Source organism: Lytechinus pictus, chromosome 14 (assembly GCF_037042905.1).
Source record: "Lytechinus pictus isolate F3 Inbred chromosome 14, Lp3.0, whole genome shotgun sequence".
In the NCBI taxonomy this organism is placed as follows: Eukaryota; Metazoa; Echinodermata; class Echinoidea; order Temnopleuroida; family Toxopneustidae; genus Lytechinus; species Lytechinus pictus.
Window position 1 is genome coordinate 13257501 of NC_087258.1, and position 16730 is coordinate 13274230.

Consider the following 16730-nt stretch of genomic DNA (forward strand, 5'->3'; position numbering starts at 1 on the left):
CACAGCACTGAGGTGAGATGTGTTCATTGAGCGTACTGGTCTGTAAGTGTAGCTCATCACTCGATAATCTATTAGATTATACATCGAAATTTCAGCTTTTTACCTCAAAGTGATAACGTCAATGTGCTGAGGGGGGATTTATTTTAAATGATTACCTCTTCTATTGGGGAAACAGTAAATTCCATTTCAAAGGGTTGTTTCAGTCAGTGTTCTGTTTGGTTGTAGAAAATGTGCACATGAAATTCTGTTTACTTCTTGAATTTTGTTCTATTTGGAATATTTAAGGGAGGGGGGGGGGGTGGAGGGAAGGCGGTGACTTGGTGTGGAATATGGGGAATACTCCACAGAGGAATTAAACTCATCTTTTTCTATATGGAAACAAATTCCCCAGAATTGAGATGACACAAGCTAACTTATAACTCCTCAATTCTTTCTGCCTATTTCTGTATTTTCCTACCTTTAATAGAGACGATGTGGTGATACTAGATAGGCTCCCAATAAAAATTGTGTATTATCATTGTTTTGAGAATGGATTGGAATGATACTATTGTCTTTTTTCCTAAACACCAGAATCGTGAAAATCTAGGCGACAGGGAGCAACTCCGAAGACCGGATGAATTTCAACGGGGACAGAACCAAGGGTATGTTTCATTGTTCTATTGCTGAAAATTTGTGATTTGTTTTAAATGAAATTTTAACACTAACCTTTTAAAACAATGTGGATGTTTCACTATACAATTTGTAGGCATACGTTTGTTCCTGAAAAGGACCACACAGACTCAGTTCTTTGGCAAGTTTGTTCTTCCCATCTTCAGAAAATAAATCTTTTTACTTTTAGTTGATGTTGGTCTTACTACTATATGCAAAGTTTGTATCCTGAAATTTTCTTCCATTTCATGCTTTTGATACACAAAAGAGAAATTTAAGTAAATTATACATTTAGAGGAACCAATATTGTGCAATGTATTTTGATTTAAAATCTACTTTCTTTCAAATTTCAACAAGATGTACATTCACATAAGACATCAACAGCAGCATATGAATACAAAAAAAATATATATATATATTAAAAGTGGATGACCTAGAAATAAGAATTTCATGAGTAACTCTATAGTGATATTTTATACAACATGTGTTTCATAATAAAATATTTCTTTTCATTTTGACAATGCTTTTGAAGTTTGAATAATTTTGATGTTGAAATAAAACTAGGCCAGATTTTGGTTTTTGGAACCTCTTGGCGATTTGTTTGCGCGCATTTGAGTACAAAGTGAGTGGAGGCAGAAAAATGGAACAATGCATGGGACTGAATAAAGCGCTGCTGTACTAAATAAAGTAGCATTAATCCGGTGACCTCGTCCTTTTAGACGAAACGACATGGTAGGCGCCGGGCGGGACCAATTCCAACCCCTCCAGCCGCATCAGGGCTTCCCTCCATTACGCCGTACAGACCAAGAGGATCCGGCAGAACAGATGCAAAGAGCTCAGGAGCAACAGGAGATTAGAAGAATCAATCATAAATTAGAAGAGGAGGAGGAAGAGGAAGGGTTGGAGATGGAGAGAAGGTAAGATGGTGATAGAAGCCCTGAACTGGGTCCAGTTTCACAAAGATTTGTAATGATAACAAATGCACCATTTCTGTAACAAGTCTACTATCAGCCAATCAAATCGAATGATTTCAGTTGCTATACACTGTTATTGTAAATTGATTGTAACAAGTTTCGTGAAACCAGTACCTGCTCATCAAATCACTTTCAATTTTACGCATCTCAGGTTGTTGCGAAGGGTAACATTTTTCTTGCTTGAATGATATACAAGGGCAATTCCATAAAATATGTCTGTCCATTTCCCTATATGTAGGATCTTCATGAAATGATCTGTCTTTTTTTCTCTGGTTGCAATGCCCTCAAATTATCTTGGCTTGAGCAGTTTGAGAAATGGAGAGAATTGAGGTGTAGATGTACTCATGGACCTAATACAAACGAGAGCATTTTATTGCCACCACCTGTTTCCAGCTGTCAAAATTGCGGTCACACAGTTAACTTTCTCTTTGCGCTTGTTTTACGACGAGCGCCCGGGGCAATTGTTTACTCAATCCCTTCTCGGACATTGACAGTCACCGCCCGATCTCTGGCCCTCTTTCGACCAGATGCGGTCATGTAAGCTCGATTGCTGCGATCAGGGAAAGTCCTTGCATTACCTATAATGCAATGCGCAATTTATTTCCGGTTTTCAATACATTATTTCACGCTGTCAATACTGTTCAATTGTCGTCTGATCATCAGAAAAAAATCCTATTAAATTTTGCCAATCCTCTGGAATTTTACGCCCAAATGAAAATCAACTTTTGACCGAAGGTAAGCGCTACTATCGACATCAATACTTTCCGAAAAAGATGCATTTTTAACATTTTTCTGCACATTTCTCCGTCGAATTTTAACTGCTTTTTTGCTGTAGATATACTGATCTGCACGGTGATGTCAATGCATTTTGTGTGCGGTTGTTTGCTATTTATGTAAAAAATATGTTTATGCACGCCTGTTTTCTTGTTTCTGCAATCATTTTCATAGCGCTAATGTTCGCTGCTGTGTGTTGCTTTTGATAAAGTGAACGAACAACATCGCAATGGGTAGGAGCAGCGTACAATTGATTTCCGCTGTCCATCAGTGACAACGTGTTTTACGACCGGCTTGATGGGCGTCAGCTGCCAGCGCTCTGTTTATAAAAGGATTAGCGGTGACGGTCTTCGGCCGAAAGGAGGGGATTTGTTGAATGTCCATTTGTAATAGGTCCATGATGTACTTAAAGGATTATTTTATGTTATTTCCCAAGAGCGGTTAGAACCCCTTTTGACAGTTGAAATTAATTGACCTATTCATTACTGAATTTGTTTACAAGTATGTGCACACTAAAGAAAGCATATATGTTAGTTTATATATGATGAGTATATATTAAGGAATAAGATTACTCATCACATGCTATTGTGTATGTATACCTTTAAAAGTACCTATTCTTTGACCCCCTCCCCCTCCCTTGAAGGTTTACCAGATTATTGAGAATTCCTTCAGTATCAACCCAGTAGCAATTCACGAGAGCTATTAGCAAATTGCCCCTTGCCATGTGTTCTTTGGTTGCCCTACCCATCCGTATGTTCTTTAACTTGATTACTTTTATTTGATGTTAATTTTAGAAATATCATACAGATATGGTCTACTTATAGGTTAATAATAATAATGATAATAATAATAACGGCATATTTACCCAGGGTAACCACTTCAGTTCCGAAAACTGTTCTCTCAGCGGGCCCTGCTATTATTATTACCCCAGCTTTAGCACGGCTACCTTGAATGGCTACCTAGGTTGAACATAATGTTTCATTTAACCATAGTCTGTATTGGCTATATGGTTAACACACACTGCTTACTGCAGCTCTGATGTGTTTACTTCATGATGCAAATGCACAGGTAGCGCATGTATTGATGCAAACTACCCATACACACTAGCATGTGCATCATGCAACTACCTGATAGTGCAGCTTATAAATGATTTTACCTCAGGGAAGATAAAACGGTTATATTGACTGAGATAAGATGACGTTGTAGAGTTCCAGTTATACGATATATGGGAGGGTTGACTTGAGAAACACTTGTGCATACATGTAGTTTGACTACTTTATTGGAACTGACTTCATTTGTACAATTAACTTTCATTTTAATATGGATAGAGAGAGTACCGGTACTATATCTCATTGGATTGTGTGTCTACCTGAGTCATTATTGTGTATTGTTTCTCACAATGGAGTGATACAGAAGTTATCTAAAGTCCTTTAACTTAGGTATTACTATGATTGCCAAGTCATAACAACCGTCAAATATAACAAGTGGGATCCTTTGCAGTGTTAATCATGTTATAGCATTTTGTCCTAGCACCGATTCAATATATAAATTGTATGAAATGCATTCATTCATTCGATATATCCTTGTTGGTACAGATTGGATAGGAATCAACAAGCAGAAGAGGTCGAGTTAAGGAGAAGACAGCAAGAACAAGCTGCAGAGATAGCAGAACTTAGAAGGATTCATCAAGAAGGCGCTAGAAATGGTGACGGAGAAAGGATAGAAGAACAAGGAGATGAGGTGGAGGAGGAGGACGATAAAGTCGAGTTGGAGAAAGATGAAGAGATGGGTGGAGCAAATCAATTTGCACAACCACAAGGTATTTGATGGATGCAAGGGAGGGACGGAGGGGAGAGGGGTTTTGTCGGAGGGGAGGGGGGGATTTTTTTGGGAGGGGAGGGATGGGGAAGGAAAGGGAGGGGGAGGAGGTGGATATACGAAAGTTGGAGAAAGATGAAGAGAAAGAAGGAGCAATCAGTTTTCTTAACCACAAGGTACATGACATGATTAATTGGAAGGAGGGGGGAGGGGAAGGGGGAGTGGATAAACAAAAGTTGGAGAAAGATGAAGAGATGGGAGGAGCAAATCATTTTGCTCAACCACAAGCTGAATTATTAATGGGAGGATGGAAGGCTTTGTGATTATCTACAAATTTGATACTTTTTGCAATAGTTATTTCTCAACCTCAGATACAAATATCACTATTTCTTACACAAAATAAGGTTTCTTAAAGAGAAATCAAGTTGTATACCAGTTATAAGCTGTGTAGCAGCCTTTAAACCCTTTGTTGAATGACTTGAGTGTTGTTTTCTTTATGAATCCAAGAAGGAAGGGTAAATTGTGACATCTAATTTTACAGCTTCCTAAAGGACTTGATAAAGGTATTTTAGTAACTAAATATGTAACTATTGAATGTCTGCTGACTATTCCCATACAGATGGAGGCATGTTTATAGGCAATGATGCGGAGAGACAGATACAAGAACAAGAGAGAAAACATAAAGAAGAACAAGTAAGTACATTTATTTTTAGCCATGTTGTGTTCAGAAAAAAATCTCAAGATAATTAAGGAGTATAAAGACGGTAAAGCTATGCGGTGAATTTATTTTTCTGAACGGGTCTGGACACTGACAAAAGGCTTGGTCCCACTGCACTTACGGATGCAGAGAGGATGTAAAGCGGAAAAGAATCTTGCCATCCATTGGAAAACGTTACGTATCCATTGTGTACTCTTTGCATACGTGTTTCATACGCTCTACACCCATCGAACATCCGTCCACTGTGATTTCTTTGTTCGCCCATTGTGTCCATTGTCTGGAGCGGATGAAAACGGATGGAGCCACCCCAAAATTTTGCTCTTCTGCTGTATCCATTATGAATACGTTTTGTGTCCGTTGGGCAGTGGGACCAGGCCTTTATATGATATATATAGGAGATCTTAGTAGGAATATTTTTGATAAGGATATAAAGAAACTTAAATATACATTAAATTTTGTCTATAGTGACCACCCAAGTGAAAGACAAAATATGGCCTTCATAGACAGGTGGCTGTTATAGACAGGTTGTTATTCACAATCTATATCCGTGGGAATCTGATTTTAGTGGTCACTATAGACAGGTGACTGCTGTAGACAGGTTCGTAATTCGTATATATATAATCTGACTCCATGGGAATTGATTTTAGTGGTCACTATAGACAGGTGACTGCTATAGACAGGTTCGTATATAGAGAATCTGACTCCATGGGAATTGATTTTAGTGGTCACTATAGACAGGTGACTGCTATAGACAGGTTCGTATATATAGAATCTGACTCCATGGGAATTGATTTTAGTGGTCACTATAGACAGGTGACTGCTATACATGTAGACAGGTTTGTATATATATAATCTGACTCCATGGGATTTGATTCTAGTGGTCACTATAGACAGGTGACTGCTATAGACAGGTTCGTATATATAGAATGTGACTCCATGGGATTTGATTTTAGTGGTCACTATAGACAGGTGACTGCTATACATGTAGACAGGTTTGTATATATATAATCTGACTCCATGGGATTTGATTCTAGTGGTCACTATAGACAGGTGACTGCTATAGACAGGTTCGTATATATAGAATCTGACTCCATGGGAATTGATTTTAGTGGTCACTATAGACAGGTGACTGCTATACATGTAGACAGGTTTGTATATATATAATCTGACTCCATGGGATTTGATTCTAGTGGTCACTATAGACAGGTGACTGCTATAGACAGGTTCGTATATATATAATCTGACTCCATGGGATTTGATTTTAGTGGTCACTATAGACAGGTGACTGCTATACATGTAGACAGGTTTGTATATATATAATCTGACTCCATGGGAATTGATTCTAGTGGTCACTATAGACAGGTGACTGCTATAGACAGGTTCGTATATATAGAATGTGACTCCATGGGATTTGATTTTAGTGGTCACTATAGACAGGTGACTGCTATAGACAGGTTCATATATATAGAATCTGACTCCATGGGAATTGATTTTAGTGGCACTATAGACAGGTGACTGCTATACATGTAGACAGGTTTGTATATATATAATCTGACTCCATGGGATTTGATTTTAGTGGTCACTATAGACAGGTGATTGCTATAGACAGGTTCGTATATATATAATCTGACTCCATGGGAATTGATTTTGGTGGTCACTATAGACAGGTGATTGCTATAGACAGGTTTGTATATATATAATCTGACTCCATGGGAATTGATTTTAGTGGTCACTAGACAGGTGACTGCTGTAGACAGGTTCATATATATAGAATGTGACTCCATGGGAATTGATTTTAGTGGTCACTACAGGCAGGTGGCTGCTATAGAGATAAGGACGGTAACACAATATTGGATAAAATCTGACTTCTGGAGTAGTTAAGTTTTACAACCAATGTGCACTGAGCAATGTTTGTATTTTAACCCTTTGCGTGCGACGGGCTTCCACAGAAGCCCAGCGAGTCATTCACTTAGCTACGACGGGCTTCTACAGAAGCCGAGAAATGTTTGGTTTAATTCAATTAAGTTTTTCAGCTTTTTCGTAATTGTTATGTACTAAAACCTCTGCCACTATTTCCTTCATAAACCTATTTCGATAACAGATTGAAAAAAATATACAGCTACGTGGGGAAAAATCCCGAAAATAGGAAATCATTTCAACTTTACCCGATTTTTTCGTTGGAGTCGGACGGGGAGGATAAATTTTGTGACGAGCACGTACGCGCGCGCATAAGGCCTGATCACGTGATTTGTTCTGATCACATGATTTGATCCATATCGTTGTTCTGATAGAGCATCTTGGTTTTCCACGTATTGGCAATAATAATAATAAGACATCAGAAATGCGAAACAAATTCACGAGTAATGCAGTTTTTACAGTGCCAACATTAAGTTCTTTTATTCTGATAGATATACGCTAACATCTTTTCTGCAAGATCGTCACGTAATAAGCTACGCGTTTCTTCACCATTTTCGTCTTATTTGTTTCATCAAGAAGATATCACTCTAGATAGAATGATATCTCCTTGGTTTCATCGATCGATTGCATTTTCAGAAAAGCAAAAAGCTTGTAATGTCTTAGTACTTTGAGCTGATCTCGGTGCACTTTTGAACTTTTTCCCTCCCAATCATCCCTCTTCTTCTCATTATTTTTGTCTACTATTCTGAAAAAAGGAGAAAAGAAGGCAGCTTAGCACACCATTCATCTTCTGCTCTTTTCAAAAGGGGAACGTCCATGTAGTTCATGATATCGGCACTACCCGAACAAAAGAATGTCTGGGCGGCCACTCAAACAAATTCCTTTCGAAAAGAGCAGGATACAAATGGTCAACGCCCCGAACAAAAGGAAGATTAGTGTTTATCGGCAGGATGACCCATTGAACGCTTTTCGTACTTAGCAATACAAAAAGCTTTTATGAATCATTTTTTTCGACCAACATACCGTATCTAAAAAAAAAATGTCTCATTACCGACAACACAGGTGCTTATGACATCCGTCAGTAATTCTTATTGCAAAAAGGCGCTTCCCCTGGGTGATGATGCATATAAGGATGAACGAATAATTATTTAGGGAAATTATCGAAAAAATATGTTCAAATGTCAGGGAGGACGAGAGAGAATGAGAGACAGAGATAAAAGGGGGAACAGACAAGTGCGCTTTTGCTAAAATTCTATGAATATCTACTTAAACGAATTACAACATGACTTTATTTTTTGGTTAGATTACTTTTAAAAAATCCCACAATGTTTGTTTCTTGCAACTCGGTCATCAGACCCTTCCCAAACTTATGACTTTTTATTATTGTTCTTGTTTGACCCCCCTCCCCTGATGGAAATGTTCTGACCTACACTCTAATATTGCTTGTTTGTCTCCTGTCTCCGATTTTCTGTTTTTAATTGCGAGTAACGCGGTAGAAAAGATAAGAATAAAGACCGTCCTGGACCCCTTTCCCCCCCCCCGTTACGACCAAAAAAAAATCGCATTTGGGGCGCTTACCATGGTTAGCATCTGAACCATTTTGGTTTAGATGGTTTGGAAAAAGAAGGGACAGCAATGTTTTTTATGGTGCAGGTGTTGAGCTGTGGGACGGGGATGAAGCGGCTAAAAAATACAATTTGTTAATTCATGTCATTTTACAGAATGAATTTATAATAGGTTAGGTTTTAGAAGCTCTTCATCTTATTTCCTTTTCTCACCCAGATTAAAACTTTTGCATTAAAAAGTTGACGGAAACATAATTACTTCAAATGATAAAACCAATAATGAACTAAAAGTTTCCTCGCGCGAAATGGAGGAAATAGAATGATACAGGATGATAAATAACGCTGAGGCACCCCCCAATAAAGAAAACACGTTTGTATGGCATGTCACCCGATAGAATGCTATCAATCCTACAAACTTTTATTCATGTGTAACCTACATCCTCCCCCCCCCCAAGAAAAAAAAGGTTGATACCGACCCAAATTTTATTGATTTTCCTACTTTTTTGCCAATTTCTTTCTCATTTTTTAACTGGCGAATAGCGTGCTAGAAAAGATTCATAGAGGACAAAAAATGTTTCCGTGACTGAATGTGGGAGGGAGTGGACCAGCCGAAAAAAAATCAGAAATTTATATAGACTTCGGATTTTTTGTACATGTTTGCTGAAAGGGGTGAGGACGGTGAGGACTGAAACTTCCTACCAACTCCGCCGCGTCTGTACTATTAGATTGAACGATTAAAACGATAGAGACAAAAATGAATTCTAACTATTGTGAATATTTTTCTAATGATTTATTATCGGTTGTGAAATCAAGGAGACAATAGAACAAAACGAAAGAACAAATAAAAAACCACATATGATTGCGGATGCTATAATTTATTCAAGAAAAAATACTTTCTTTTACTTTCAGTAATTGCTTTGCTCTTTTTGAGGGAATAGTAAGATAAAGAAAGAAACGTAGAAAGTGACAAGAAGAGAGTTGGGAGGTATCAGTTTAGACTTACAATTTTAGTCACTTTTATTCGTTTAACTCTTTGAAATAATTTCAGGATATTACAAATCGAATACCGATGCGCAAACTTCAGGAAAAAAATGTATTTTATTACTATAATATCTGCGTGGGAAATCAAATTAAATGAAACATATAATTTATGAAAAAATCTAAAAAAGAAAATAACTTTTAGTGAAAGATTGAGGCCTCTGTCTTGCCATAACCCTAAGCCCCAGGTTCACAAAAAATAGTTTAGTCGTGCATTTTTATACGATGATGATGATGATCATCATCATATTGTCTTTTGCGAAAGACTCACGTTATCAATATAGAAAATGGAAGATAATATAGAATTTATTGTGAAATGACAGTTACAATAGTAATTTTAGAAGGTTTTTCGGGACATTATATGAGAAACAGGGGAAAAACGCCAAAATTTTCGACATGATGAACACGATGCAAAAGGACGAGAGGCCCACAAATGCAACCATCTCCGATCAATACAAGTTGGCAAAAACGAGGCATTCTCTCGGAACCGTTACCGATGAAGAGAGAGGGGGGGGGATGTTAGATGTAATGTAAAATGACAGGTACTAGAAGAAAAAATCAGAAAGAAAGGATTGAGGGGGGTGGGGGCGGGTATATACCTCGTAATCCAAATCGGGAAGAAAGAAGACGATACAGATATAATTCAAATGAAAAGAACTCCGAGAAAAAAGGTGTAGAAGGGAGGGGAAATAGAAAGACGATAGATATAATGGAATGAAAGCGGTAGATAATACATTCCGTTACAGGTTAGGAACCAGAGAAAGGGAAAACGAGGAAATCCCTAATTGGTACCGTTTTATAAATACATTATGCATGCACATGTTACATTGAAAAATGCGCAATAATTTAAACAAATTTACCATCCGCCAGTCAAATAGAATGATATAGCTTTCAAGTGTTATTGAAAATTTGTAAACAAATTTTATATAAAACGGGCCCCTGGAAAACTTTTGACTTTCTCTCGTTCTCTCATCCGATATTGTTCTTATTTTTGTCTTCTATTTCAAAGGAAACAAACAGAAAACAAAGGAATTAAAAACACCGTTTATCCTCTGCTTTTTTAAAAATGAACAAAAGAAAGTCATGGCGGACGCTCAAACAAATTCCTTATAAAAAAGAGCAGGGGACTAATAGCCAACGCCCTGAATAATAGGAAGATTAGTGTATTTCGTCAGGATGACCTAGTAAATGCTTCTCGTATTTAGCGATACAAAAAGCTCTTAGGAATACAGCTTTTCATATTACGACAGTAACAATAAAAAAGTAAATGTTTACTTATTTAAAACATGCAGGCGCTTAACCCTAAATCTCCCGGGGTATTTTGATTCTTGTCATTCCCGGGGGGGGGGGGCATTATGGCCCCCCTCAAGATCTTGGCCGCCGATCGCGCGAGCGACGCAAAATTTTGAACGCTGGTAGTGTGCGATGTAATCTACAATAATTTGGTCTCAAAATTTGCACGAGACTTAAAAGTAAAAAGTTAGTGAGCGGCGAAGTCAAAAAATTTCGCGCAGCAGATATATCGCGAAAATTGTCGATAATGGAGGGGTTGAGCTGAATGTGGGAGGGAGTGATCCGGCCCCTAAAAATCACAAATTTATGGACTTCGCGTTTTTGTATACGTTTGCTGAATTTAGGGGGGGGGGGTGGAATGACGCTTCATACCGACTCCAACGCATCTGTAATTAATTGAACTAGTACAAAGATAGAGACAAAACGGGATACAAATCTTTCATGGCTAATTTATTACTTTTGTTTTCGGTTGTGAAAAAAATCCAGAACGGTTAAAAAATGAATAAAATGAAAGAACAAAATAAAACACTTAGATGCTAAAATTTCAATAGATAAAAATGATTTACTTTCTCTCATTGTGACGAACAGTAATCGGTAGCATGGTTATTTTGGAGGGAAAACTGAGATAGAAAAATGAAACGTAGAACGAGACGAGGAGAGCGTTGGGAGGTATGATTTCAGATTTGAGTCACATTTACACCCTTCGCTCTTTGAAATTGCAACAGGAAAACAAATCGAACACTGGTATGCAATCTTCAGGAACAAAATTATTTTTTATTACAAACTGTAATTTATGAAAAGAAGAAACCAAAGGCGATTTTTAGTGAAACATTGAGGCCACCGTCTTGAAGCCCAGAAGCCAAAAATCACAAAATAGTTTCGGACTTTCGTTGCGCAGCATCATCATCGTACTTGCAAGGGAATATATTCACCCTTTTTTATTCATTCTGGAAAATAAAGGTATTTGGTATGGTGTGATTTCACCAAAAACGGATTATCGTCGTAATTATACACTTTGCAAATGATCTGAATACAAGGGGGTAAAGAGACCATTCATGAGTAGCGTTACAATAGGCAAAGAAAAAAGCACTAGAGCAGACAACAAAGCGGTATCGATCGAACCCGACTTGTCCGCGCGTGCTGATTGCCCTTACGCATTTTTGTACACAGTGCCTATTGACTTGGGAAAAAGCGAAGATTTGACAAAATAACACGACTTTTTGCTCGTAAATTTCTTAACTATTCTGTCGATTTGAGAAGCGAGACCTTTAATTCTAGAAAGAAAAATGTCTGATCTTTCATCTTTACATTTACTAAAAATCCTGAAAATACTTCAGTTTGGCGCAATTAGCAATAGATTAGGAAAACACCGCCACAGATCCAAATACTAGCAATGTACAAAAACGGCTCCGCCGCAGGGAGAGGTATCCGGTTTCGCGGGCCCGCACGCAAAGGGTTAAATACTTATTTATTTTTGTTTAACATATCTTTGTTTTCTCTTTACAGGGTGAAAAATTTAGAATGGAGCAGGATGGCCGCAGAGAAGAACAAAAAAGAGAAAATGGGTAAATAAAAGGAAATGTTTAAAAGTGATTTTCTTCAACTTTATAAATTTTCAAATTTATTTCTTTTATCATATTGGATGGCTCAGAATGGAATACAAATATATTTCATGAGCAAGGACCAATATTGCATGAATCATAGATGAGTGCATTGTAATATTTGCCCAAACAAGTGAAATACTTTTTTGTATTTAATGAAATTAAGATATTCTATGAAATATATTTAATTTACCCTAAGGAAAATGAAAGGTAAAATGGGACCAGGGTAATAAACCTAATGTGCAGAATTTATCATTTTTCTTGCTTGAATTAATTAGCCTTTATCATTATGACACTTGATTTTTGTTTGGTCTCCACCACATTTGCTTGCGAATACGACAACTTTTTTTCACTCCTTGTCCTGAGCTAGAACCTAGGGCAAAGTCCTACAGTTGTAAGCAAATATGGCTGAGCCAATAAATGTTTAGGCCATTAAATAGAAAAATCCTCAAGTTAATTTTATTTCCATACAGTTAGTTCTACTTGGATGATTACAGGTTTGAAAGTTGCTTTATGATCGAAAGTTTACACGAACCACGAAACATTCCCTACTTCATTTTTTGTTGGCATGCCAGTTCTGACAAAGTCACACCTGACCCCGATGGAAGCAGTTGGGAACCAGTGTGTACAAAGGTACCAACTTGCTACTAATTCTATTGTACTTTAATGTTTCTTTGTTATTTATTGTTTTGCAGTAAATTTGGATTACGAGAACAAGATAATAATATAGAAAATGGAGAGAATGGAGGAGATGCTCAAGTCCAAATGCCAAATGCTATTGGTAAGAAATAGAAATGCTTTCCTTTTACTACTATCCATATTTCTCTTGAATTCGGTGGATTCACAATACGATGCGCCATCTATCGGTTGCAGTGGACAGGCAGAAAAACTCTACATCTGTTCCGCCCGCTAGTACATGCATGCATGCGATTATTCAGTGCGGTCCGACGCTGCTTGACCGGCCTGCATAATTATACCTTTTACTAGGGTCTAGGAGGTGGGAGAGAAATTGGCCTGCATATTTGTTTGCGAAATTCAGACCGTTTTCGGTGAATTCTTTCTCCGCTTTTTCAATATGGGTTTTATTTTTGAAGCACCACAGTTACATTGTGCAGTACACTAGCACTCTGCACTGCCTGCCTACGCGCGATGTCGACCCCCAAGGTAGAAATTTGGCCTGTTCGCTGCAACTGATTGACATCACTTATCCTGGTCACATTGCCAATGTGTATGTGTGTGAGAGAGATGGAGTTATATAAAGACGTGCATCAATCAAATACGATTATTTACATCTTGGGCATATGTCTAACGTCACAATAAAAAAGACGTGACCAGGGCTCGAACCTCTGCATCAATTCGTAAGTTCTCCCATGAAGCTTGGATTACAAGTGTATGCCACAATGCCAGAACGGTTCCATGACATTTGCTCTGGCGACAATTGCTCCGATGGAAAATCTGCACTTTAAGCGAAACATCAAATCCAACCTCCTTAACTAAATAAACCCTAATCATTATCTTTACATGATTCTGAGCCAAAAACTATTACAATCCCAACTCCCATGCTCTCTGAGATATCAAGGCTGGAGCAAGCATCGCAGGAGCAATTGTGTCATCGCCAGAACCCCCACCCAATGGGAGAATCCCCATAATATTAGTGATGTTGACATTCAAACACTCCTAACTTTCTTATTGTTTGACTATTTTTTCCTCAAAACTTCATTTACATGTACCTTATTCTCTAATTTTTCTGTTCTCACACAACCTCCTTTGCTCCAAGGGTTTCATTCCCTTTTGATTTTCCCTTTACATGATTTTCATTGTTGTAGATATTGGTGAAGGAGCCCCTGAAGAAGATGATGAGGAAGCCAACGATGATGAAGATGATGAGGGAGATGTACGAAATGAAGATGATAATAAAAATAATGATCAAAATATAAATATAGTAAGTTATTATCTCTTTTTTCACATTCTGCCAGGGGCCCCGTGCTTGGCGTGATATTTGAGTAAAATTTTCATATTATGTGCAGATAGATAAAAACCTGTCCATGTAGATTGTATTGTAAAGTTGGGGCAGTTGTGTAAAACCACCATTGGCGATTATGCAGTCAAATCTAGTCTGTTGTGCAAACCCTTCACTCAAGTTATGTGGTTTGAATGTGTAGCCTACAATGTCTTGTGTACAGAAGGCCCTGTATGTACTAGTCTTGTGTGAAGACCCACTTGTTAATCACAGTTTCAATCAGGGTTTGCACCTGCCAGACTTTAGGGACCATCTGTATGAAAAGATCACCTGTCTTTAAAAGACCACAACTTGGTATCCCTTCAGTAATGTCCCCTTTGAAATGTTTATCAGAGCTGCCAATTAGTTAGATTTTATCCTATTAACTAGGATTTTTTTAAGGGGAAAGTGGATAAAGTGACACTGAATAGGTTTTTCCCCATAGAAATAGAATTTTGAAACTAGTAGGAATGATGATTTTTCGTATTTTTTTCAAAATTTTAAAGAAAAATAGGATTTTAGGCTTGAAAAGGGGATAAAGATATATATAGAATGGGATTTTTTCACAACTAAGGTTGGCAGCTCAGGGCCCCGTCTTACAAAAAGTTACGATTGATCCAATCAATCGTAACTCGATGGAAATCCATAAGTGTCATAATTTTTTCAACAGAAAATTTGAAACGTGTCCTTTGTACTCAAAGGAGAACACACCAAATTGTCAAGAAATCAATGAATTTATGGATATACATTCATATCTAGAAATTTGGTTGAACAAACATGCATTTTATATGTTTACTTTGCTGGCTTTCCATAGTTGCGATTGAACGGATCAATCGCAACCCTTTGTAAGACGGGCCCCTGGTGTATGATAGGAACCTACATACGGTTCATTATCATCTTTAATCTGGTCAATAAGATTATTGCGCACATGTTTTCAATAATTTTCCCTTCTCTTTACTTATAGGTAAATCCTGTTTTACAAAATCCAGGGGATGATGAAGATGAGGTAAGATTTTTTTTTTTCAATATATTCTTTAATGATTAGATTTTGGGGTCAGAGGTCACAGAGATCTTTATACTCATGAAAATGGCTATGTCTTGCAAATAAAATAATAAATGTTTGATGGGTAAACTGAAGATTATGAATGCATATTGAAAGGAGACAATCTGATAAGAATTTGGTTCACAATTACATGAAAATGACTCTCGTCTCGAGGTAATTGAAAAGACATTTCAAGCTTGGGTCATGTGAGCATTTTGGCATGACAGTGATCTTTTTGAAACATTGACGGCTATATTTCAGTTTATATTGTCATATGCTATGAATCGAACCTATTCACATTGTAGATGTGGTTGAAATCATACATATAAGAAATGAAGACGGCTTTTCACAATCTGACCAAAATATCAGTATTCTTTTTTGTGCACTTAATCTCTCTTCCTCTCTCCCTATCTTCATTTCTGTTCAACACCATCTCACCATTTTCTCATTATCTTCTTTGTATGTTTCTTATATCCCCCCTGCCCTCTGATTGCCCCCCCCCCCACTTCAAACTTTTTTTCTCTCTCTGTTGTCTTGCTTGTTGTTTCCTACTGTTTTAACACCAACACCTATCCTCTCTTTGTCTCCCTCCCTCTCTCTCTGTCTATATAACTCTCTCTTATATTTCTCTCTCTCTCTCTACAGGATAAAGAATATGACAATAATCCCATGGAAAGAGCAGATAGTAGAAGAGAAGGAGATATGTGACGTTGATTCACCTCTAGTGCTTTCAAGCAACTTGACTTTTTTATGAACAAAATTTCTTCAAGATAAAGAACAAATATTTTATGTATGCGATCTTCCTACCTATCTTCTGCTGCTATAAACTGTGCGTTTTATAGAGATCCTTTTTCCTGAGACCCTAAAGGATTTTAGGATACTATGATCTGAAACCGTGGTAGGAGTCCTTGTCCACTTTAAAGGTCTCTTGCGGCCGATCGGGTCACAGATCAAGAAGAATATGTGATGCTTTGCTTCAACTCACATGAACTGCCATTCAACAGACTGACTGAAGTTGGAGTCGAAGCTCTACTGCTACTGAACAGGTTTGAAGAGAATACGCATGATACTTAGTTCGAATTCCATCAAACGGTTATTTAACATACAGCATGAAGAGGAAGTCGAAGTTGTATTGCTATTGAACAGGTATTGTTGAAGAGAATGTATGTTTCTGCTTGGACAGCCATTCAACAGATGACTAAAGAGGTGATTTGTATACTTGAGCTTCATTGCTACTAAAGAGATCTTTATATTGAAGAGAATATGTATGAGGCTTTGCTTGAACTTCAACAAACTGCCATGTAAAAGATATCTGAAGAGGGAATCAAAGCTTGATTGCTACT

At 37.5% G+C, this 16730-nt stretch overlaps 1 protein-coding gene across 1 annotated transcript in view; it reads left to right on the forward strand.

Annotated features, from left to right (window-relative positions):
* LOC129276597 (trichohyalin-like) overlaps positions 1–16470 on the forward strand; it is a 31162-nt gene extending 14692 nt beyond the window's left edge. The window contains exons 15-23 of the mRNA XM_064109772.1: positions 571–641; positions 1368–1565; positions 3992–4215; positions 4834–4907; positions 12252–12310; positions 13042–13127; positions 14173–14288; positions 15310–15351; positions 16033–16470. Coding sequence (XP_063965842.1) covers positions 571–641; positions 1368–1565; positions 3992–4215; positions 4834–4907; positions 12252–12310; positions 13042–13127; positions 14173–14288; positions 15310–15351; positions 16033–16095 — 933 coding nt within the window. The 3' untranslated portion in view covers positions 16096–16470. The remainder of the gene's footprint in view (positions 1–570; positions 642–1367; positions 1566–3991; positions 4216–4833; positions 4908–12251; positions 12311–13041; positions 13128–14172; positions 14289–15309; positions 15352–16032) is intronic.
* The last annotated feature ends 260 nt before the right edge of the window (positions 16471–16730 follow it).